Here is a 25,554-nt window from a genome sequence, read left to right on the forward strand (position 1 = left end):
CTCAGCATCAGATCCTGTATCTCATTCCATGCTTCTCTAGAGTCTAACCATTTATGACTTCTTATAGAACAATAATATTCATGTACCATAGCTTGTTTAGCCATTCCCCAATTAATGGGTATCCATTTAATATCCATTTCTTTGCCACTACAAAAAGGGTTGCTATGAATATTCTGGAACATTGTACTTTTCCCATTTTTTTATGATTTCTTCTGGACATAAGCGTATAATTGGAATTGCTGAGTCAAAGGGAATGAACTTTTTTATTCCTCTTTGGACATAGTTCCATATTGCTCTCCAGAATTTTTGGATCACAACTTCACCAGCAATGAATCAATATCCCAGTCCTCCCATAACCTCTCCAACATTGATCATTTTCCGTTTTTCTCATCTTAGCCAATCTTCTAGGTGTGAGATAGTTGTTTTAATTTGCATTTCTCTAATCGATAATGATTTGAAGCATTTTTTCATATGATTATATATATATATATATATTTAATATCGTTTGACCATTTATCAATTGGGGAATGACTTATAACCTTATAAATTTAATACAGTTCTCTATATATTTTAGAAATGAGATTTTTATCAGAACTTCTAGTTGTGAAGAATGTTTTCTAGCTTTCTTCTTTCCTTTTAATTTTGGCAGTATTTTATTAGTGCAAGGACTTTTTAACTTAATATAGGCAAAATTGTTCATTTTGCAGTTTATAATGTACTCTAATTTGTGTTTGGTCATAAATTTGTCCCCTTTTCATAGATCTGATACATAATTTCTTGGTCCATTAGTTTACCTATGGTGTTATAGTTTATGTCTAAATGCCTATTTTGACCTTATTTTGGTATAGGGTTTGAGACGTGGGTCTACGCCTAGTTTTTGCCATACTATTTTCCAATTTTTCCCAATAATTTTTGTCAAATAGTGAGTTCTTATCCCAGAAACTGATGTCTTTGGTTTAGTCAAACTATAGACTGCGATAGTCATTTACTGCAGTTTCTTTTGAACCCATCCTAATCCACTGATTCATCACTCTACTTTTTTAACCAGCATTAGGCAGTTTTGGTGGCTACTGCTTTATAGTGTAGTTTTAGATCTGGTAGAGCTAGGTCACCTTCCTTTATATTTTTTTCATCAGTTTCCTTGCTATTCTTGACCTTTTTCTAGTTCAGTAAAATAGTTATTTTTTAGTTTGATTGGTATGGCATTGAATAAATATAATCTCATCATTTTGCAGCTCAGAAAACTTTAGCTTAGAGATTTGAAGTCTTTATGTTCAGTAGTTCAGCAGGCCTTAAATAAACAATTGATTATAGACTTCTGTTCAATCGTTTTTTATTGAAATTTCATTTTTTTCAATTATATGCAAGTATAGTTTTTCAAAATTCACTCAAATGAAAATTTATGAGTCCACATTACTCTACCACCCTCCCTTTGCTCCCCCTTCCCCATGAAGGCAAACAGTTTGGTAAAAGTTGTATATGATCCATCATGTTTATTCTGTTCAATTTATATGACAATATCTTTTCAACTATCTTTGAGCAAAATAAAAATATTGCTGTTGTGTCACAACCATATTTCCTATACTCCTATGACAATATTAAAAACTTTTTTCATAGTTTTGCCCTCACAATTACATATATATATATATATATATATATATATATATATATATATATATATATGTACTAACCCATTATGTACCTTTGTATTTTAAAATGTACAGCAGGTTTTAAAAAATGTTAAGTAGGAAAAAAATCATCTTATTTAGAAGAATAAAAGAAAGTTGTTGGCAGGAAAAAGGGTGATGAGGAGGAGAAGCAGTGATAACAGGAAGGGTAGGCAAGAGAACTGCAGACAAAGAGGGAATGCCAAGAAACCCACGTTAAGCTTCACAGTTTTAGCCCACATAACCTGGATGGAATTTCTCACCAAGAAATCCTGTTCTATGGAATGTATCCTAGAAGAATATCACTGTACTTTATAAAAGTAGAAATAGAGCAAAATTCTTTGTGTTTCTAAATAAATATTGTAATTATTTCAGCATTCTAGCATGCAACTTCTATGCCCACTTCGATCTTCTACATAATACATTTTAAACAGTAGGAAGTTTAATGTTTAATGGAATTAGATGAAGCTTTCTGAATATTTTTGTCCTAGGCCAGGGCTCTGGGAATTGGCTGTCTGATTACCACTTAGTGAATTTTAAAATAATTTCAAGGAGCTGTCCTAATTTTTTTAGTCCCAAATGAAAGAAGGCTGCTTATGTTTTATGATAGATTTTTAAAAATCCCGTTCTTGTGGAAAGTTATAGGAAATTTTTTCCTCCTTACTTAAAAATAGTTTCATTTGGGTTGTGACATTCTATCATGATTGGATTTCAAGAGCACTTACATTACTCTGAAGTTTGCTGCTTACCACTGAATGAATGTTCTGGCTAGATTCTCCAAGATGTCACTTCAGTAATGACCAAATGATTTAGATTCTCAGACTGTGCTATACTCTATATATTCACCACTAATCATATATGGCAAATCAATAACAGATTTATAACTAATTGCTCATCAGTCAAAATAGGAATTCTGGTCACTTTCTGGATCCAAATATAGAAAATAGCATAGACTTCCCTTCACTTTACACACTCAATTCACTACTTCTGATATTTAACAGAAGTGCATGAGGCTAATGGAGCAATTATGGTTTATGGCTGAAGGCTATAAGGCTGCAAAACTGCAAAACTGCAAAACTCAAAATTGTATTATATGCCTTGATCCTAAAGGTCAAAATAAAATATTATATATATATATATATATATATATATATATATATATATCATGCCTATAGATGCAAACATGCATATATACCTGTACACATACATATATATATGTAAAATATATGTAAAATGATTAAATGTTACTACCATGTTACCATTTTGTGAAATTGTATACAAAGGATGGCTCCTAAACCAGACTGTGGGGAATATTAATTTCTAAAACTGAATCTGGAAGTCCATATCCCATCTAATTTGAGCAATTGAAAAAGTAGCATCGTTTAAAAATAATAATATAAATAACAGCTAGAATGTATCTAGTCCTGAAATGTTTACAGAACACTTTACAAATGTTATCTCATTTTATCCTCACAACAACCCTGGAATAGATGTACCATTATTATATCCATTTTATTGAAGATACCATTATATAAAAGATGGAACTGAGGCAAGTCAGAGATTAAGTGACTTTCCCAAGGTCACAGAAATAGTAAGTGTCTGAGGCTGAATTTAAACTGAGGTCTTTTTCTCTCTAGAATCATTGAACTAAGGATGTCAATCTCTATAAGCTACCTCCAAAACTCCAGAGTGTTGCTTAAAGCAGATTAAAATGTGTTACTTTAACAAAATACATAGAGATTCAATATGACATAGAGAACATCGATTTGCAGTTTTCTAAGTCATTATGTGGCCTGCAGGGATCTATTCCTTTTTTGAGATTAAGATTTATAATATTTACCTGCCTCAACAGGCTAGCACATAAATATCATTAAATATTAAAACTGGTTGGAAATTTTGAATTATGTTAAAACATAATTATGTCTTTACCTAAAGCTACAAAAGAAATCCATTTTTTTCAAATATCCTTTTTTGTTCAGTCTGTTATACAAAGTGGGGTAAGGCTCAAAGGAGAAAGAGAGAAAAGGAGTATGGTTTCTGACATCTAATGTAGCTGAGGAGATGAGACAAAGATTTGAATCTACTCAGGAAAAAATAGAATAAAATATGAATGTTCAAGTATTAGATAATGTTCTCGGTGCTCAGAATTCAAGGCTGGATTTAGACAGTCTAGGGCTAAATCATGAAGGAAGAATAGAGTTGAAAAGATGAGAAGATATAGAAAGGAATTTATATGGATGGGAGGGGATGGGCAATGACATGTACCATAACATTGAACATGGTTTTGTTGCATGACAACGAGGCAGCCAATATTAGGCTAAACATTTTGTTTTGGGTATATGGTGAGAATTAATTCTGAGGAGAGAAGATTGAAATAGATGAAGATCCTTAAATTTCAAGACAAGGAGTTAGGAATGAGTTTCTGATACATTTGGGTTCAATTGTGACTTCTTAAGTGAAAGAAAATTATCACGAAAGTTGTATTTTAAGAAGATTGCAATGATTATATAGGCATCATTTTTAATATGATAATTCCCTCATAAAATATCTATTTTGTATAAAAATAATTGTATCTGTCCAATAAGATGGTATGATGGTTGATCACAATTACAGTGTGAGTTATATGAGAAATGCATACAACTGTAAAAGTGACCTTTTAGGAATCATTCATTATTATATTGGTTGCTTTGTTGCTATCTTTAAAAAGTAACTTTATAAAAGTTGAATTTGACCTATCAATAAGGTGATAATTTTATAAAGACAATAAGATTTTTCCCTATTTCAATTAATCTCAATGCTAAGGCTGATGCTAGAAGTATGTACTGCTTGTTAAAATTATACCAATAGACATTTTAGAAACTAAATCATAGATCAAGATTATTGATCCTACTTAAGATTTAATCTCACTGTGTGTTTCCAGGTACTTTATAGGAAATGGATTTATTCTATTCCTTGATCACAGAATTTTGGTGCCAAACCAAGAAATTTGAGTGTATGCTCTAATTCCAGATGTTAGTGTAATCTGCTGCCACTTGAACACTAGGTCTGATTTAGCTGTTAGTTTGCTAATATACATGTTTCTTCCTTTCTGCAATACCCCATGCCCTTTGATTCCAAAGGCTCATGACTGATTGAAGAAGACCATCTTATCCCATGAGAAGACCATTGTTTTTGGTCATGGATAGAAAAGTAACTTTATTTCCCATCTGGAATTTCACAAATGAGTTCTCAAGTTTCCTTTGCATATGCCTTACAATAGGTACTTTGATTAACAAATAATTCCAACTTCTCTTGGAATGAAGAGTATATATAATTACCATAAATGGAATTGTGACAAAGTCCATACATGTTACAATTTGCTTCTCATTCATGAATTTACTCTGAACAGTCCCTATCATGGGTGAAACATTGTTTTCTCTTCAGTACAAATATTTAAACTGCTTTTTAACTCTTATGATATCAAATGTACACTAGTTACATTCTTTTTTTCTGTCCAGAGAAGTTTCAGTAACTTCACTTTTGATTATTGTTAGAGACTAGTCTAAGATCTAGGTACATCAAAATTCATCATCCATTAATCATCATCATCTTCTTTACCAAAACTAAAATTATTAACTTATTTTTTGCTGGCAATCCATCAACCAGAAACATATTATCACTTGAAAGTAGTACTGTAATATGCTCAAGGACTAAGTGCCTGGCATTTTTGTATGCCATGGTATAACATGTATATCCTGTAATTCATTATTAAAATCACAGAGATCAATAATTTAAATATTCTTGAAGGCAGTCTTATTAAGAGCAATAATTAACTATACAGTTTGGCATTCTGAGGTTTTAAAAAGGTTTTAAAAAGATGCTATATCAAGCTACTGAAGACTAGTTCTCTTATTCTAAGTTCTCTTCCCTCTGTCTCTAATTATTTTTAAAGAAAGAAAATGCATGAATAAATATGGAATTGCAGTAACACTCACCATATCATGGTCAGAGACTGGTCCGAAGCTGGTTACGAAGATATCAGTCTTTACTTCAGTTACACGCTCTGATGAAGCAGGAAATTGAGATAGTGAATGTCTATCAACAATTCTCATTAGATCTCCCCACCATAAGCTCACAACCAAATGGGAAATGTATTGCCTTTCATTAGCTGTTTCTAAAATTGATCTGCAGTATAGTCTTTATAATTTACTGCTTACACAGAAAATTTCACAGTTAATATTTTCAGCAAGGAAGAAAGTTATAATATATGACTTTGAGACTATATAATATTGTGCTAAATGGTGAGGACATTATTGATTTTCATTGTTGTGTAATAATTTATTTTTTAATGGGCAAACATGTTCTTATCAATTATGTAAAAACTTGATTTTATTCAAAATAAATCATCATATGTATGAATTTTTCTTCAATTTTATTGCTACCATCTATTTATCACTTTGATTTCTGAATATATCTTTCTCACTGAACTATCCAGAAGACTATATCTTTTAACAAAGAATGAAGAAAGAGAGAAAAAAAGTTCAGCCAAATAAACCAAGTCATCAATTGACAGTATATTCAAGGTTCTATACCTGTAGAATCTTACCTCTTTAAAGAAGAAGAGTGGAAGAGATATTTTATTAATGTTTATAGCATATTCCATTATGCTTTGCTGATTCTTTCTATAGAAGATTTATATAGTTTGATGTTAGACTTCTTACACATTGATCCACATTCTCATGCTCTTTGACTAATTCACTAGAGGGACATTCCATATGTCTGAGAATTTTATTCTCTTTAAATTATAAATAATAATAATAATTAATATTGAAATTAATATTTCAATTTATGAATATGTTTTGATGTTCTCAATTGAATGATCCAAATTATTTCTTGAGAAATTCTGTTTTAACTGCTATTGATGTACTTAAAGTTGGTAAAAAATAATAGATATATTATGGCATTCATATTGTTCATTTAATAGAAAACCTTTCAAGTTCAACTTGATTTTATTGACCTTTGATGACATATATATCAACCAATAAAATGAATTTTATAGTAATGTTGTGACACTCTTAACATAAACAATGACATTTCCTAAGAAATATAGTAGAAGTAGAGGAACTAGGGTAGCATTATTTTCATGAAAGAACAAATTATGCTGAAGTACTTGAAAATGATCTGTCTGTGTATGTTTGTATTGGTTGGACAGTATTCATGCTTTGATTATCAGTGATCACAATTTGGTAGGTCAATTTATTTACTATAATAACTATACAGATGACAGAATATAAAAATGCAATCCTATGAAAAATGTACAATTAAAATTTAAATATATTACTTATGTGACTATAATTTATTAATATCTAACACGATAATATATTACATATAACTGCTATAGTTAATCTTTTTTTTAACTAGACCATATCTGACAAATTTCTGGAGAATATTTTATAATGAAATCTTGCAGTGAATTCACTTTGATGGAATTCCAGAAATATTTAAGAAATATTTACAAGTCGATATGCTGGGAACTGGGGATCAACAGGCAAAAATAAGTTAGTCCTTTCCCTCAATGAACTTTCCTATTCTATCACTGACACAAGAAATGAATAAATATGAGAAGAGTACCAGAAAACATAAAAAAGATGAAAGCAACAACAGTGGGAAAGATTATAGAAAGCTTCATTGGGAAGAAAACACCTGAATTAATTTTTGGAGAACAAAAAAAGAATTCTGAGAGTCAGAGATGGAGAAATCTGGTGTAGGCTTGTAATTGTGCACAAGCACAAAGGCAAAAGAATATTGAATTCAGGGAATATTTAACATTCCTGTTTGGTTTATAGGCAGCTAGATTTACAAAAGTGGATCAAGACAGATTATGAAGTCTTAAGTGTCACAGTATTGTAAATAACCTAAATTCAGTAACAATTAAAGAATCTTGTGAGCAAGACAAGAAATGGTCATAAATGTACCTTGATGTGTTTTTGTATTTATGGTATTTTCCCCAATTACACATAAAGAAATTATTTACCAATGTCTGAGACTGGATTTCAATTCAAGTCTTTCTGACTCCAGGTCCGGTGCTCTATTCACTGCACCATCTAGTTGCCCTAAATATAGTTTTCATTGTTCATTTTTACAAAATTTTGCATTTTAAATTTTTCCTTCCCTTCCCAAGACAGTGAACAATTTGATATAGATTATACATGTAAAATTAGTTAAATGAGTTTCCATATTATTCATGTTGGAAAGAAGAATCAGAACAAAGGAAAAAAATAATGAGAAAAAAAGAAACAAATTTTAGAAAATGAAAATAGTACACTGTGATCTGCATTTGCACTCCATAGTTCTTTTTATGGATATAGATGCCATTTTCCATGACAAGTCTTTTAAAATTGTATTTAATCTCTGTAAATTATCATTTATTTTAAATTGTAGAGGGAAGAAACAAAAATCAAGGAGACAAAAATAGGAGGCTATAAAATTTAAATTGGAACAAAGGCGAATAGGACCTGATTTAAGCTAGTTTCTATGTGAGTGGATAAAAGAGAACAGATTTGAAAGATTCTATTATGGTATAATTGAAAACTTGTCAAGTAGCTTAATTTGAGATATAAATGAGAAATTAGATTCTAGATTTATAGAACAAGAAATATTCTGTCAGATATAGTCACTATATTAGATAATTTTATTTAATATACTTTCTCACCAGAGAAGGGACTATGGAGAGATTGAGTCATTTAAATGTGACAAAAACAATAAAAATATTAATTTTTTTTGTTTTTAAAACAGAATTGATGTTAAGATCAAAATAATAAACTACAAATTTTATATTGAAACAGATATTAGAAATAAATAAATAGATGACCTCTATGGTACATTTTTAACCTCCTAAAAACTAATGTAATTGAATTCAAGAAGAGTCAAAGTCACTCTTAACTTCTGACTGTTGTGGGGTTGCCTCTGAAGAACATAAACATGGAGAAGCCAAAGATAATGAGATTGTTATTTGATCATACTAGACTTCCTCTTTCTGCTTCCAGATAATCAGATTGAATTTGGTAACAGAATTGTGATCCCATCAAGTAGTCCTAACGTATCAGTATGAGATGTCAACCTGAACTTACTGTCTAATCTCATATTAAAATGATGGGTTAGTGGACTTACATTATTGTTTTCTGAAAATAGACTTAATCAAAAATGTATCCTATACTAGAATGATTTCAAAATATATTCAGTATTAAAAACCACATTGAAGAGAAAATTTTTTGATTCTAAAATCAATCATGTCTTTAATATATTGGATATACATTTATAGCTGTTCTGAAAGTACCATTCTCTGATAGTACAGAACAGACTTTAAAATATTACTCAATTATTTATTCTTTTGTGATCATACAATTAATAATTTTCACTGAAAAGAATCAGAAGTGCTTAATTGCTCTCTTTATTAATTATATAGATAAATAAATATTAAAGCACCATCTATTAAGTAGCTAATATTTTATTATATTTTAAAAGGGTTTTCTATTATTATAGTTACAGTAAAGAAGGAAATAATCCAATATTCATGTAGATTTCACAATGACTGGAACCTCCAGTTTATCATTTGACTAATTATGTGATTCAACTTTCCTTTGTTTTAAAGTGTGAAAGTCATTAATATTCTCAATAGGATAAATACCAGTTAGAATGAAGTGATTCATATGGATTGGAAATAATGGTGATCATGTCAGCTTTTATTTTTGCAGCATTAATTTCAGAAAGAAGATTGAATTACAAACTTTTTTGAACATAGCAGGCTTATTGATCTTTGTCACATAACACGCAACTTGACCTAAGCAAAGCAGGTATATTTGATATGCCCATTGCCATTAATTGCATTAATCATAAAGGAATTTGCTATCTGTATTTTGTGGTGGCCCCAAGTTTCATAGAAGGCGTAATTAATTTCATAAAGAGTTCATTCTTAAAGGTTTGAGTATATAATATTTTTTAACTTCTATAATGCTTTAATGCCCAAAAGTAGTATCATGGTCACTGTTTCAAATAATATAGGTACATGTAAAAGTATCAATCAAAAGACCCTGCAAGAATTCATGAAGAATTGTTCATATGAAATTAAATTGATTTTCTTTACACATAAGATAGTAGCTTAAGGTTATAATAGAAATATAACTTATTTAATTTGCATTCAGACTCAAGGTTGGTTCTTAGGGACAAGTTGCTGTGAATAGGATAAACAATAGTATGATTTTAAAATGTTGAATGAACAGATAAATTGAAAGGATAGAGTCAAAGAATAATCATCAATATTTAATTATTAGTTTAAATTTTTGTTCAATTTTCCAGTTTCAGGTTGACTTTTTTTTTTTTAGGTTTTTGCAAGGCAAACAGGGTTAAGTGGCTTGCCCAAGGCCACACAGCTAGGTAATTATTAAGTGTGTGAGACCGGATTTGAACCCAGGTACTCCTGACTACAAGGCTGGTGCTTTATCCACTATGCCACCTAGCCGCCCCTATCAGGTTGACTTTTGATGTGCTGTTGCATATACATCCCTTTGAGCTTGTCTTTTGGAATATATTAATTTTTTTTTGTGTTTGTGTGTATGTGGGTGTGTGTGTACACACATACACACACACACACACACACGCACACATACATAGTGGGTAATCCATTATTTGCTTTCTCAGTAAGTGAAGGAGAACCTAAAGGGAGGACAAAAATTTGGGACGCAAATTTAAAAAAAAATTTTAAAGCTTTAAAAAAAGAAAGCCATGTTTTATTGCAGAATATGTGCTAATATGATCTAATATTTCCTTATATAGATAGAATGTGAATTCTCACATTTGCATGGAAACACATAATACTAATAAAATGACATTGCTTTAAAAGGGGTGAGGGGATTACTAGAGTCAAGATGACTCTAAGGTCAAAAACTACCCTTTCTTTTAAATAATGCCTTTAAACAAATTCTATTTTAGAAGAACCAACAAAAATAGAAATAATTTTCCAACTCCAAAAAACCTAGAATGTTGGAAGAAAAAAATATGTTGTTCTAGGGTGGGAAAGGACTGCAATCCAAGTCCAAGAGCAGCAGTGCAGATGGGACCCAAGCAAACCAGGAGCAGGTCTTGGGTAACTGAATCAGTGAAAGCAGTTGCAATTTCTTGACCTCTTATTCTACAAAAGGGTAAGGGAATCAGACCATAAGGAGGAGACTTACAGGGTTCATTCGTTGGCACTAGTTTGCTGTCCTGGAACTTAGTCCTAGTGCGAGGAGGAGTACTTGCATAGGAGAGAATGTTATGATAGGGGAGCAGGGACCATGGTCACATTTCCAAGGTGGAAAAGAGTGATTATGATCACTTATAAATAAGTGCAAAGCACAAGAGGTATAAACTTACCTCTCCCTTAATCATGCCACTCTGAAAAAGACAAAACTTACAATTTCCCAGATCAGCTTCTGGAAAAAGCTTCACAAAAAACCTAAAGCTTAGGGAAGTACCCCCTTCACTTGGGAAGCAGATTCCTACTTTAGAATAAAGATAAAGTCATGAAATTGTCTGTAAAATGAGCAAACAACAGAAAAAATTCTGACAATAGAAAGTTACCTAGGAAAAAAGAAAGATAAAAACTCACACTGAGAAGAAGTCAACAAAGTCAAAATTCCTGAATCCAAAGCCTCAAATTAAAATATTAATTGGTCTCAATTGAAAAGGTCAAACAGTATTTTTATAAAAGTAGGAGAGGTAGAAGAAAGTTGGGAAGAGAAATGAGAATGAAGCAAGAAAACCATAACAAAACAGTCAATGACTTGGTAAATAACATAGAAAAAATACTGAAGAAAATAATAGGTGAGAAACCAGGATATGATCAAATGATAAAAGAGGCACAAAATTCTAACAGCAAAGAATGCTTTGAAAAAAGCAGAATTGGTCAAATGGCAAAAGATTTACAAAAATTCATCGAAGAGAATAATTCCTTAAAAAGTAGAGTTGGGTAAATGGAAAACTCATTGAAGTTCAAAAAAACTCCCTAAAGAAATTTCTTCCTTATAAGATAAAATTGAGCATATGAAATCTATTGACTTTTATGAAATATCAAGAAATAATCAAATAAAATTTAAAGAATGAAAAATAGAAAACAAATTGAGATATCACATTGTACAAAAAAACTGACCCAGAAAATAGATACAGGACAGAAAAATTAAGAATTATTTGACCACCTGAAAGTCATAATAAAAAAAAGTCAAGATGTCATCTTTCAAGAAATTAACAATAAGGAAGATTGCCCTGATATTCAAGAACCAGAGTGTAAAAAGAATATTAAAGGAATCTATCAATCATTTCCTTAAAAAAAGCTCCAAAAATCTCCCAAAAATATTATAACCAAATTCCAGATTTCATAGAGCAAGGAGAAAATATTGCAAATAGTCAAGAGACAGTTCAAATATCATGAAGCCAGTTTTAGGCACAGATAATATTTAGGAGCTTCTACATGAAGGGCTTGGAATATGATATCATGGAAGGCAATAATTTAAGATTAAAACCAAGAATAACATACTGAGAAAAAATGAGAATAATCATTTTGGAGAAAAATGGATATTCAATGAAATAGAGAAATTTTAAGTCTTAAGAAATTTTAAGTTTCATCAGGAGATGAAAAGAACTGAATAGAAAATTTGACTTTCCAAAACAAAATGCAAAAGAAACATAAAAAAGAAGGAAAGAAAAAAAATCTTAAGGGAGTAAATAAAGTTAAACAGTCTATATTCTTGCATGGAAAACTACATTTGTAACTCCTAAAAACTTTTTCATAATTAGGACAGATGCATTATATACAGAAAGTAAACAGAGGTGTGAGTTGAAAGATGGCATGATTACCAAAAGAATAAATACATAAATAAATAAAGAAGAATGCACTGGGAGAAGTGGAAAGGGAGAGGCTGAATGGGATAAATTCTCTGATATTAAGGAATCCTGAAAGAGATTTTACAGTGTGTGGGGGGGATGGGTGAAACAAAGAAGGGAGTCCAGGAACCTTAATTTCATCAGGATTGACTCAAAGGCTTGGTGTGGAATCTATTTTACCAGACAGTAAAGTCAGAAGGGAAGGGAATAAGATAAGACAGGAAGCTGATAAACAGGAGCAAAGTTTGGTGGGGGGGGGCAGTAAAAACCAGAAGCAAAATACTTTTGAGAATAGACAAGGTAAAAGGAGAATGAATAGAATAAATGGGAAAAATAGGATGGAGAGAAATACATAGTTGGTAATCATTTGTGTGAGAAAAAACCGCAGTGAGTTTTTCTGATAAAGATTTAATTCCTCAAACATATAGAAAACTGATTCAAATTTATAAAAATATGAAAATTTCCTCAACTAATAAAAGGTCAAAGGATAAGAACAGGTAGTTTTCAGACAAAATACTCAGTTATCTATGGATGAAAAAATGTTTTATAACATTATTATTGAGAGAAATACAAATTAAACTATCTCTGGGCTACTACCTCACACCTGTCAGATTGGCTAATAATGACAGAAAAGGGAAATGGCAAATGTTGGAGGAGATGTGAAAAAATTAAAACACTAATGCACTATTGGTGAAGTTGTATACTGATTCGACCATTCTGAAGAAACTTTTGAACAATGCCCAAAAGGCAAAAGCATGCTTTCATGAAGCAATATCACTATTAGATCTGTATCACAAAGAGAAAAAAAACATAAGACACAAATGACCTATGTGTCCATAAACATTTATAGCTGTTCTTTATGTGATGAAGCTAAATTGGAAATTGAGGAAATGTCCTTCAATTGGGGAATGATTGAACCATCTATTACATATATTTGTGATGGAACACTATTGTACTTTAAGAAATGATGAACAGGATGCTCTCAGAAAATTATTGAAAAATTTACATTTACTGAAAACAAGTAAAATGAGTATAACTAGGAGAACATTTTATACAATAACAGTAATATTATATGATGTTCTACTATGAATAACTTAGCTGTTCCTGGCAATACAAAGATCCAATAATAATTCTGTAGGGATTATGATTAAAAGTCTTGTCCATTTGAAGGGAAATAATGAAAGGGACAACCCACAGAACAATGACACTTTTAGTTTACTCTCTTATTTTTTTCTTTTTTGTGTATGTTTTCTGACACAGAATGACTCACATGGAAATATGGTTTGGTTGACTACACATGAATAGCCTATGCTAAATTGCTTAGCCTCTCAATTGGGGGATGTAGGGGAGGGAGGGATAGAATTTGGAACTGAAAATTGGGGAGGAGGAAGGAATGTTGGGATTGTGTTCACATGCAATTGGAAAAAAAGAAATAAGATTAAAGAAGGGGGGGTTGTGTCATTCTATCACTGTACATATACTGCTATAAAGTGTGTATAATATACAATAGTTTAATCATATATAAAGTAGTATAAATATTTTTATGTATCGTATATGCATGTATAAATATAATATATATATATATATAAACATATACATGTGTAAATAAGCTAAATATATATACATGTAAATAGCAAAATATAATATGGGCCTCTGACTTTCCTGTGGGGAATAAACAGAATAAGAAGCACCAGAATAAGGGAGGAAGTGTAATGCAAAGATGAGTAGAGGATAGAGGGAAAAACCATCTCTATCCTCAGTATCTAAGAGTCCAGGTTGGTGGGATCACAGATGAACTTGTTTTTAGAAAGGAGGTAAGGAAATGGAACAATTGTGAACTTACACTATGGTCATTTGTGACATACCTCATTATAAGTAATCTAAAATTACTAAGGTACTTATTCAAGCTATTACTTTTCAACAGTATTAAAAACTATTCATTTTGACCATAGAAAGCAAATTCTAAAATATTTTTAAAATATTAAAGAAATTCAGAATGTGTCCTACCTAAAATCTCTTTTCCCCTACATTTAAACAGAGCCAGTCATTTCACAATTAAAAGTAAAAAAAGAGTCAGTACTTAGGTGTGAATAGATTGAAGTCAAAATATAAACAATAATTTCATATTATTTCCTGCTCTGAGAAAATTAGACTTGAAATACAGAAGTACTAGGAAATAAGGTCTATGGGAAAAGTAAGGAGATAATTAGAAAATGACAATATAATCTGAGTTGTACATATGTGTATCTTGATTTAGATTCATACAAATTAACCTATTATTTCTTTATATTTTTTATTGGACACACACTTTGAATGTCTTCACTAAAGATTGTATGATCCCATAGTTCCATTTAATAGAAAATGGAATCTTCTGTATGTAGAATGGAGGGATTAGAAAAGGGTGTGGAAATAGAGATCATTGAGATACCAATAAATGACTATTACTTGGTAATATTCAAATTCTATGAAAGAAGGTTAAAAACAAAATCTTGATCATTCCTTAATTTTTTCAAAGATGACACATAATGATCACAACTTGCCTTGCTAGTTTATCCACTGTATGGAAATAACTTCCAAAGGGAGGTTATCTGGTTTACTCACCCTGGAAGTGAAAAATGACTACAGTATGAGAATGGGAAATTGATACCATGTGAAAAGGTCATATGGGTGATAGTGTCTGATATTTATGGCAGCTTTTATTGCACAAACTCTAATTTTTAACTTTTCTGGCATCATATCAATGGTTCTGCCTAAATCTTGGAAGGTCTTTGGAATTGATCAGACAGATGGCTTAAAATTCAGTTTAAAATTTTAAAATGATAAGGACAAGAGATTTTCTTAATGGGCTAGAGAATTCCTTATAGCTATCAAATGTGGAAAGGATTCATATTGAGGTAGAAGGTTTTTCATAACTAATGGTATTTTAATGAAGTTCAATGTTACCCTTAGAAGGATATTAAAAGATTTATTCTTATAATGAGCAAAGAGAGCAGACTCGATAATCTCTGAAGTCTCCATCCAACAGCTCTGTGCCATATACCTGAAACAATGAGCTAGAATTGTTTTAAGTGTTAAATTGGTGTATGCTTTTTTATTTAACCAGGAAAAATAAAGTTTTTGATATCTTTAAAGCAGTTTGCAGGATTAGCTGTCTCATGAATCATTTTTATGAGTTGTTTTCAAAATCTTTTCTTTAAGATAATATATTTTTGATAAGAATAAATTTAAACAGTATTCTATTGAAGAGATCAAAATTGAAAAATAGTTCCTAATATGGTGTCTCCAAGTTAGAGTTTCAAGTTAGTTTCTCATATTAAACAAAGAGATCCCTAAGCATGTCTGCCACTGTTCACAAATTTCTGTGCTTACTTAATCATGCTGTTTGGGGGAATGATAAAAAAAAGTGACAACACTACTTTATGGGTTTTTTAAATAATTTTAATTGAACAGAAATTCAAAATGAATAAGCAAGTGTTGAATACTTTCAAAGAAAACTAAAGCAATGATAACATACATTTATAAAAGTAAATTCTCTTGAATTTCCTGTCACTAGACATTTTTAGGTGGGAAATGAATATTCACTTAGCACTTTTAAATGAGATTTATGCATCAAATAAGAACTAGAAGTAGATCATCTCAGAGACTTTCTAATTTTGATTATCTAATCTTGAGTAATCATTCAAAAAATAATCCTTCAACCCTGAAAAAATTTTGGAAACTCCACAAATCTTAACATTATAATAAACCTCATGGTTTTTTTTTGTACAAATTCAAGATATTATTTTTCAACAGTATTAAAAAAATTACTTTGACCATATAAAGCAAATTCTAAAATATGTAAGATTTTATTTCCCTTTTAATAATTTCCAAGACAATCCTGTCCAATAATGAGTTTTGTGTTAAGAAAAAGAAGTAAAGAATACACCAAGATCTTATAAGGAATTTTTCTAAAAATCAGAAGTTTTGAGGTAAGTATATCTTCATCTCAATATTCTTTATCTTATATACCCTCAAAATATTGTTAATGATAATGAAATAAAAAGTGAAGTGATAATATACACCAAATAATCTACTGGATAATTCATTGAAAAACCCCAAATTCTGAATTCATGAAGACTATATAATAAAGGAATAATCGTTCAAATGAAAAAAATGAGAGTTTTGATTTACTACTCAGAAAATTCAGTTCACATATGAAGATTCTATCTTGAGAAAATTTCATTTAATTCTTGTTTCCTCTATAGATTTTTTTCTCAAGATCACAAGAATCCTCAATGTCTATAAAACTCAACTCATAGCAAATTCTCATCCTGGGTGACAGAACTCAAACTATTTCTTCCCTATGTTCCCACTTCTGACTTAAGTATAAAAATTAATTGTACTTAAGGTAGTCAAACTGAAAACAAACATTTCTAAAATCCAATCTCTTTAGTTGAGAACTTTTTACTCAGTCTCAGAATGTTTTAGAGACAACATCATACTAAGTCCCCAAAGAATTATTAAAAGACTTATAAATTGTAGTTGTACTTTCCCCTCCCCAAACCCAGTCCTCCCTGACATGGAAAGACCAAGGTTTCTAAATTATTGGGCTAAATGTAGTGGGAATGTAACCAATGAAGACAAATAAGTGCTTTGAAACTTAAATCACTAATAAGTAATCTATAGCATAAGTATTTCCCAGGGGGAAAAATCTACTAAATGCCAATAATTGGATATCCTGTTCCACGAAATTTAGGTGACCCATTAGAAGTCTTCAGGCAAAGACTATATAATAACTTGTTGGTTATCTGTGATCCTTGACCCGACATAATTTATATTCATTTGTTCTTAAAGTTCCTTCAATCCCAGACTTCAGAGAAATCACAATCAGCACCCTTCTTATCCACATTTTTTCCTTTTTTTCATGATCCCTTTCTTCTAATTCTCTTTCCTTCACCTTCTTCCCTCAATTTTTTTCTTTTTCTCCTTTACTCTCCCCTTTTTTGTCTCTCTTCTCATTTGCTTTATTCCTCTATCCTTTTATATATCTTCATATCTTAATATTATTTTCCTTCAATATAAAACATTAGTAATAATGTTTTTTTCCCTTCATTTTTGAAGAAGCCCATGACATCAGATAGTTGATTCCATGACCAACAAATGAATTGAATTTGAGTGAGAGGGATGCTGTAAGTCACCAGTCTTACTTTCTCATCCAGAGCCATCTGTTTCCAGTGGCCAAATATGAATCAAGATGAATGGAGGAAATCTTGGATGCGAAGCAAATAGGGTTAATGCCTTATCCAAAGTCACATAGCTAGTTAAGTGGTAAATGTCTGAGGCCAGATTTGAATTCCGGTCCTCCTAATCCAAGGCCAATGCTCTATCCACTAAGCCACCTATATAAACATATAAAACCCCATATAAAACATTACATAGGTTAAGAAAAATGACACTTTAATAGAAGTCTGACATTTTCATCTGTATGCTCAAGTTCTAAATAACTGCTTTTTTTTTTTAATAAATCAAAAAGCTTACCCCTGCTTCTCCTTTTATAACCAAATGTGGCCATAAGTAATCAATAATTTGTTCTTATCTTTTCTCTTGAATAAGATGGATTAAATTTATATAATTTTTACTCATTTCTATCATCAATACTTTTTGCTAAAATATTTGAAAATATATATTGAAATAAAAAAAATTAGATGTTTTCAAAGGATATACCTAAATACTGTGGATAAAGTCAGAATAAAAGTATTTTTAAAGAATTATTTTTCAATATTACTTTAAATTCAGTCTTTGCAAATCAGAGTTGCAACCTTTGCAAAAATATTTTATTCATTGAGCTCAAATAAATGATATGTTTTTTTTTTTCAATGGAACTAAAGTATAAAGCTGGAGGATAGTGTTGTCTACATTTAGGACTAGAAAAGCTTCTAGATAATGATGAATGTGCCTAATAATAGGAACTCAAATTTCAACTTTTTTTTCTTTCTTGTATCCTTTCTAGACTATCTTGATTGATAACAATAACTGATAATCATACATCACTTAAAGTTTAAAGGCATAAAGTGTGAGTCTTATTACTGTTTTTATCACTAGGTGTGGGAGATTTTGATTTATATCCTATCCATGACACAACTTATGTTACCCTGGAAAATAATACCACTTTTTTGAAACTCTGGATTCTAATGTCGATAAATATAGAATGAATTTATTATCAAATTCAATTAAACTTGATTCTTTTAAGTAACCCGTATGCTCAAAGTATTAGGCTTGATTCTGGGTAATCAAATTAAAAAACCAAACAATGTCTCCTTTCAAGAACTTAAATTCTACTAGAAAGAATATATTATGCAAACAGATAAATACAACATAAAGTAAAAAATTATGACTGAAAAGTCAAGGGCAAAATTATTTATTAATAGTTAACTGCTGAGAGAACACAGTTGAGGGGGAAGGGATCAGGGAAGACTAAATGGAAGATTTGTTTGAACTAAGACTTTATAAGACATTGAAGAGAGAACTGGCATAATTTCAATGAAAGACAAGCAGCATAAGTGGCATAGTATTAGGCATGGAGTGAGGAAAATATTAATTTGAATCCTTCATTCTTATACATTTTTCCTTGCTCTTTGATCGAATGGCATTGATATCATTTCTTCTCCTTAATATTGGCACTTCATTTCTCAATTACCAGTCATCTAGTGGTTATCTCCCATGCTTGGAACTTTTTATCTATTTAACCTCTGCCTCCTGAATCCCTGACTACCTTCAAATATCAGCTAAAATCTCACATACAAGAAACCTTTCCTGGTTCCTTCTAATATTGATACATTCTGAGATTACCTCCATTTAATCTAGGTTGTTTATTAAATGTTTGTTGTTGATTTGAGCTGACTAGTTGTATGATCCTGAGAGAAATATTTACCCTCTCAAGTCCTAGTTTCCTCATCAGTATCAAAAAAACCCGAAATCATTCACATAATAGCATCACTCACTTCACACATTGTAAAGATCAAATAAAGAAATATATTAAAGTGCTTTGTAAAATGTGATCAATCTATCTATCTTTTTCTATATAGCTGTAATAGCTTGTTCATTGGCAAACTAGATCTCCACTTGTTTTAATTACTTACTTTATTAATTATATTATCTTAAGTCTTATTTATGCCATTTTTATGTTTGGTGAAAATTCTTTGTCCCCAGACATGTTGAAATTCATTTCATAATGAATAATATTAAATGACTTGCCCTACCTATTTCACTAGATGTAGATATAAACATAAGATAAAATGCACTGTAGAGGAAAAATATAAAATAAATTCAAAATACTATAATTGTGATCTACTTTCATTGATTCTTATTATTATGTTTCACCATGTATGCAGTTGACTCTAGATTCCTCTAGGTTGTGTCAGTGGTATATGCAGGTTCTACCAAACCAGGAAGGTTTTGGCTATAGGCATGGCAGTTTATTTTGTCTCATATGAATGTGACTATTAAGTCATATATTTTGGTTATTGCAAGGAAGATAGTGTTGTACAGTGCCTCTTGAGAAGAGAAAATTAGTCTATAAACTTGTATCTGACTCTTACTTGCTGGATCATCAATTATGTTCTTGGTTTTCAGTCAATTCATACAAAATGAGGGGTTTGGGATAGATAGTTTTTGAGATCCTTGCTACCTTTGCATCTATCATCTATCATGACCATTCCTAAGGCACAGTAAGTTGCTAAGTTTCCAGTGAAAATTCCTTAATGAATTAAATAAGAAATGAAATGGTAATATACATTAAAGATACTATCTGAAAGGAAAAAAATTCACACATTTATGTTTCGAGGTATAAGAATTCTGGTATTAGAAATTTTCATAAATTACAGCTTCTCAGAATCTAATAACTAGCACACATTGAATGCCTTGATATGTCCCAAAGCCAAATGTCATTTATGGTAAACATTGCCTGAAATATATACTCTCAAAGGGATATTTAAAAAAATCAAGGTCAGTCAGTTAAAAAACTTTCTCTATGACTCAAAATTGAAAATTTTAATAATGATCTCCCCTCGTGACTCATTTTAGAAGGAAAAGAAGAAGAGAATTTGTATTTTTCTTTCTAATTCATTTTCTCACAAATGTCTATACACAATTCATCCCCCCAAACAAGATTTTGGAATTCATACTTAAAAAGAAAAACAGGATCTATTTTTTTCATTAAACCCATTCTTTTCCCCATCTTCTATTTCCCATATTATCTATGAAAGGAAAAATTGGTTTAGATGGTTTTGTTTGTGTTTAATAAACTGTTCCTTCTGTTCTATAAGAGTCTGTCCCAATTTTCTGTACTCTGTTCAAACTGTTTAGCTAAAAGCACACTATCCTTTTGAGGTTAGTCATAACAGTCATTTCTTTGGAAGGGTCTCCTCTTGTTCAATGTACTTGGAAATCAATTACCTAGGTCTTTGCTTTGCCATTGCAGCCCCACATCAGGTCCCTGCCATGGAGAGTTATGTATTTAATGTATCAATAATGCAATTATTAAGGCAATATATTATATTAAAAGAAAATTTAAATAAAAATAATATTTGCAAATTATCTGTAAGTTACTTATAAATAAATAGTATTCAAAATTTTTATAAAACATAAACTTCTAAACTTCTCTTTCTAAAATAGTACTCTATGTTTTAATCATAACATTCAGTGGGAAATGTATAGAAATCCAAAAATGTTACAAACAGAATAAGTTAGAGATGGAGATTAATGAAGGAATCTCATTGACTTCCATATCATATTTAAAGATATGTAATTTTTATATTAGGGCAGCATACTGTATCTCTTTCTTGTCTCTTCAATCCTTGACTCATGCATTATCAGAGCCTATTTTACACTGAATTGTTACTGAATGATGCACTAATGCATATTTATTTTGAAGACTAAATAAATATTTACAAGAAAGCAAATAAAAGTTTGACACATCATATATATGCTTATTCAATTTGTTCTCTTTCTTTTGTATGTGGACACATTTTAATTGGCAATTATTACAGACTGAAGAAGGATACTTAGATGAAAGATAAAAGAAATATAACTTAATTAAGATGTGAAAGGTGTGTTTCAGAAAAGGAATATTCAAATTTGATAGGAAAATACAACTAATGAAATTTTTGACATATTCTTGACTTGTGGTTTTAGGCCTTCTGAAATCATAATGGCAGTTGGGAGCCATCAAAATAGTCCCATTACACTACCAAGTGACTCACCTCCTCCAAAGAGTAAGAAAACTTCAGTTGACTGGATCAAGTTCAACATTAAAATGAAAATCAGATCCTTAAGTATCTGAAATTAAGTAGCATTGGATCATCTGAGATTTTCCATCTTTCCCTCATTATTTAATATAGTGCTTGGTATATCATGAAATGTCCTAAGAATATGGATCATATGTTGTGATCCTGAATGCAATTACAATTTCTTTTGTATGTAATATATATGAATAGTTCAAGTATTTCTAATTCAATATCTTTCATTACAAACTCCATTTATCCAGAAACCAAGCTTGCTTTATGAATTCATCTTCGTGAATCACTTTAGTTAAAACAACCTATCAACTTCAAGGTGTAAGACTGTTGGTATTGGAAAAATTAGTTCATGTTTTGTGGATAAGTCACCTAAAATTTAGCTCAACTTTTCTTAAGATAGCAGGTACACTATATTCAAGACTATTCTAGTTGATAGACACTGTTAGTTATTATGCTGCTATTTTTGAATATTCCATTAATTTAACCAATCTATTTTTTCTTTTTGAGTCATATTTTGATTTGGTTTGATTCACAAATATGAAATGATTATAAATGTTCAAGGGAAGGGCTTAATGATTTGTGTCATGGTCTCCATAATAGCAACATAGATTAGGGCACACTTCAGAAAACAACTAGCCCAACCTGTTTATTTTAAAATGTAGAAACTTAGACTACATTAGAGTAACTTACTTGACCAGGATCAAATGGTAAAAAATGGTAGAGTTAGGATTTGAACCCAGTTTCTCTGACTCTGAATCCAGCACCTTTCCAATAAAGAACATAAACATTCAATTCTCCCTGCTCACACCTACCATTCAGAATGAAAATGTAATTACATTCTAAAATTTCCAAAGGAATTAAAAGGGCAAAGTTCAGCATAATTGCAAAGAATACCATTTTCACTGTTCTGTACTCTGAAAAAATATCCTATGAAATCCTAAATAATTATTCAGTATATGCCATTTCAAAATATACTTGTGTATTTTGTGTATATATGACTTGTTCAAATTCAAAGTTGCCATAGCAATGCCTGTTGAAGTACTAATGGTTTTCATTAGATTCCTGTGCAGTATGATATAAAAATTTAACATCTATCCTTCTCTGAGCAAGGGAAGAGAAGTCCATAAGTTGAAAAACAATTTTTCCACGTATGACAAAAATAAAGTTCTTAAACATTTTATATTTTCTCACAGCAGCCTGAAATATTTTATCTATTAGTCTATCATCAAATACTTAGCTATTTATTGTTAATTTGTATTTTGAAAGAAAGATATTTAATAATCATGAGACATTTTAAAAAAGATTTTTCATTAAATCAGATGGTACTTTTTATACTTTTTAAGTCTAGAGAGAGATAATTCAAAGACTTAATAGTAATTTATGGAACAATAATACAATAAAATCACAAACCTCCCAATCCTGGTCTCAGGCGGTTATCATAACCATCTAGGAGTCGATCTAAAATCCTTGTAAATACAGTGGTGTTGTCTTTAATTTCATCTTGAAGTGAAGTTTGCCCCAAACTGGAAATGTATAATAATGACAAATATAAATCCCTTCTAAAGAAATACTCATGAAAAAAAAGAAATATTCATGTTCTTCTAAATCAAGCAATCCTCAAAGCACAATTTGATGTGTTTTTGCCCAATGAATCTCCAGATAATCCAAAGATATTGTGATTTTCATTTTTATCTTAATTGCTACTTTTTGAAAAACTAATACTTCCATGAGAGCTAAAGTCAAGGTTTGTCTTTATGTAAATTGAAGGAATGTGATTTAGAACTTTCTTAGTAATTTCAATAACATAATCCAGGCATCTGAGTAGTTTTCCTATTTGAAATTTTTTTGGGGGGGAGGGTTTATTTATATCACAGGAGAAAAAACTATCTTTAAGATCAGTTAAGAGAATCCAACATTTTATAGGTAAGGAAACTGAATAATGTGAAAGAAAATTCCTAAAAATATTAAAGACATATGTTAACCCAAGCAAGATTAGAAGTAAGGCTCCTCTTTAGTCCAATTCTTCATCCAATGCATTAAATTTGGAAAGTACACACACACACACACACACACACACACACACACACACACATATATACATATTGATTGATTGATGGTATACATATTGCAGGTTCATAATCTTGTATCTTGAACTTCATCTTCCTTCCTCTGTATAGTCAATATAATCCACTTCTATGAACTATTGTCCTATAGAATTATTTAATTATAATTAATATAATGAAAAACATTGCTCAAAATTTAGCTTTTAAAAGTGTGGCTCCCATTCTAGGAAATGTGAAGGGAAGATACTAAATAGTAAAATTACAATCTCTATTAACACTAGCTTGAACAATAATAATAAATGCAATATTTTGATCAAAATGTTATTAATAGAACATTGATATGATCTTTTAAGAATGTTCTGGACCTCATTTTTTCTCCAATTATATTACTTCAATTGAATTCTCAAACATAAATAGATTTAATAAAAAAAGTGAAAATAAATATGAAGTTCTTTGGATGGACCAAAGTAATGTTATTAAAATGTAATTTCAGTGAAATCATGGATAAATTACAATTTAATTCCTTATTAGTGAAAGTTCCAGGATATCAAATATCATCTTAATTCATATTTTACTAATAAAAAATTTAATATTTTAAATATATTTAAGATTCCTATAACTAAATGATTTCCAAAACAGATTTCCCTTAATTGATAAAAAAAACCTCATTGAATTTTGCATTTTGTTTCTACCCTAAATATTTGTTTTAACTTTCTAACCCAGTTTTTCAAGGAGTCCTGCATTTCATGACCTCTACTTGACAGATGACGACAGCAATACAGAAGCTGTCCCCTGACAAATTTTCTTATAAAATCCAATGTTACTAAACAAATGCTATGGATGTATCATTTCAAGGTTATGCAAAGGTTATGTAGAGAAAACAAGAAGTAAAATACCAAAACTGTGCATGTACACCTTAGAAAGAGCATTAAAAAGAAGTGAATAGAGAGGAAGAGGGGAATACCAGGAAGTTAGATGGTAAGGCAAGCCAAATTTGTGCAATTAATGTCATCTCTGGTGCATTGTTCATTTACCATTACCTACATTTTCTGAATTAGTTTTATAGATGTTTCCAAATATAAGATATATCACTGCAACTTGCATAGATTGGGAGGATATACAATTTTCATTTTATTACTTCATCCAGCATACCAGGCTATCAATGTCAAATGAATCTTTATCACAGCATGCTTACTTTCTTTTGACTAAAGAGAATCAGCTGTTAGTATGGTGGAAATTGAAAGGTTTTCTTAATGCAATTTGTTCATTTAATCTTCTATTCCCAGCACTCCTATTTTATTACAATACTGAAACAACTGTCCAGAACATGGAACGATGATAAAGAGCAGGAGTGTTTATTTGGTATTAACTGAGTGTATATTTTGAAAGGGAATGTCAGTTACAATATGTGACTGTGGTTTCATACTAATCCACCATATAATAAAACACTGTACACTACCTCCATCTACAGGTCATTACAAAAGTGACACCACATAATTTTTCAAAAACCAATGAATTACATTTAACTCTTTTAATTAGATATATTTTATTGTAAGGCATATCCTTTACTCATAATTCAAATATCCATCATTAATGGTAGCAAGACCAAAAGGTGAAAAATGTAATACAAATTCTCTATGAAGTACAAACATT

General features: G+C 30.5%; 1 protein-coding gene across 1 annotated transcript in view; it reads right to left on the minus strand.

Annotated features, from left to right (window-relative positions):
- The window catches only part of GABRA1 (gamma-aminobutyric acid type A receptor subunit alpha1), a 61,568-nt gene that overhangs the window by 35,076 nt on the left and 938 nt on the right, over window positions 1–25,554 (minus strand). Inside the window, exons 2-3 of the mRNA XM_074230006.1 lie at window positions 23,249–23,361; window positions 5,642–5,709 (exon numbers count right to left, since the gene is read on the minus strand). Of these exons, the coding sequence (XP_074086107.1) occupies window positions 5,642–5,709; window positions 23,249–23,361 (181 nt within the window). The remainder of the gene's footprint in view (window positions 1–5,641; window positions 5,710–23,248; window positions 23,362–25,554) is intronic.

Source organism: Macrotis lagotis, chromosome 1 (genome assembly GCF_037893015.1).
Source record: "Macrotis lagotis isolate mMagLag1 chromosome 1, bilby.v1.9.chrom.fasta, whole genome shotgun sequence".
In the NCBI taxonomy this organism is placed as follows: domain Eukaryota; kingdom Metazoa; phylum Chordata; class Mammalia; order Peramelemorphia; family Peramelidae; genus Macrotis; species Macrotis lagotis.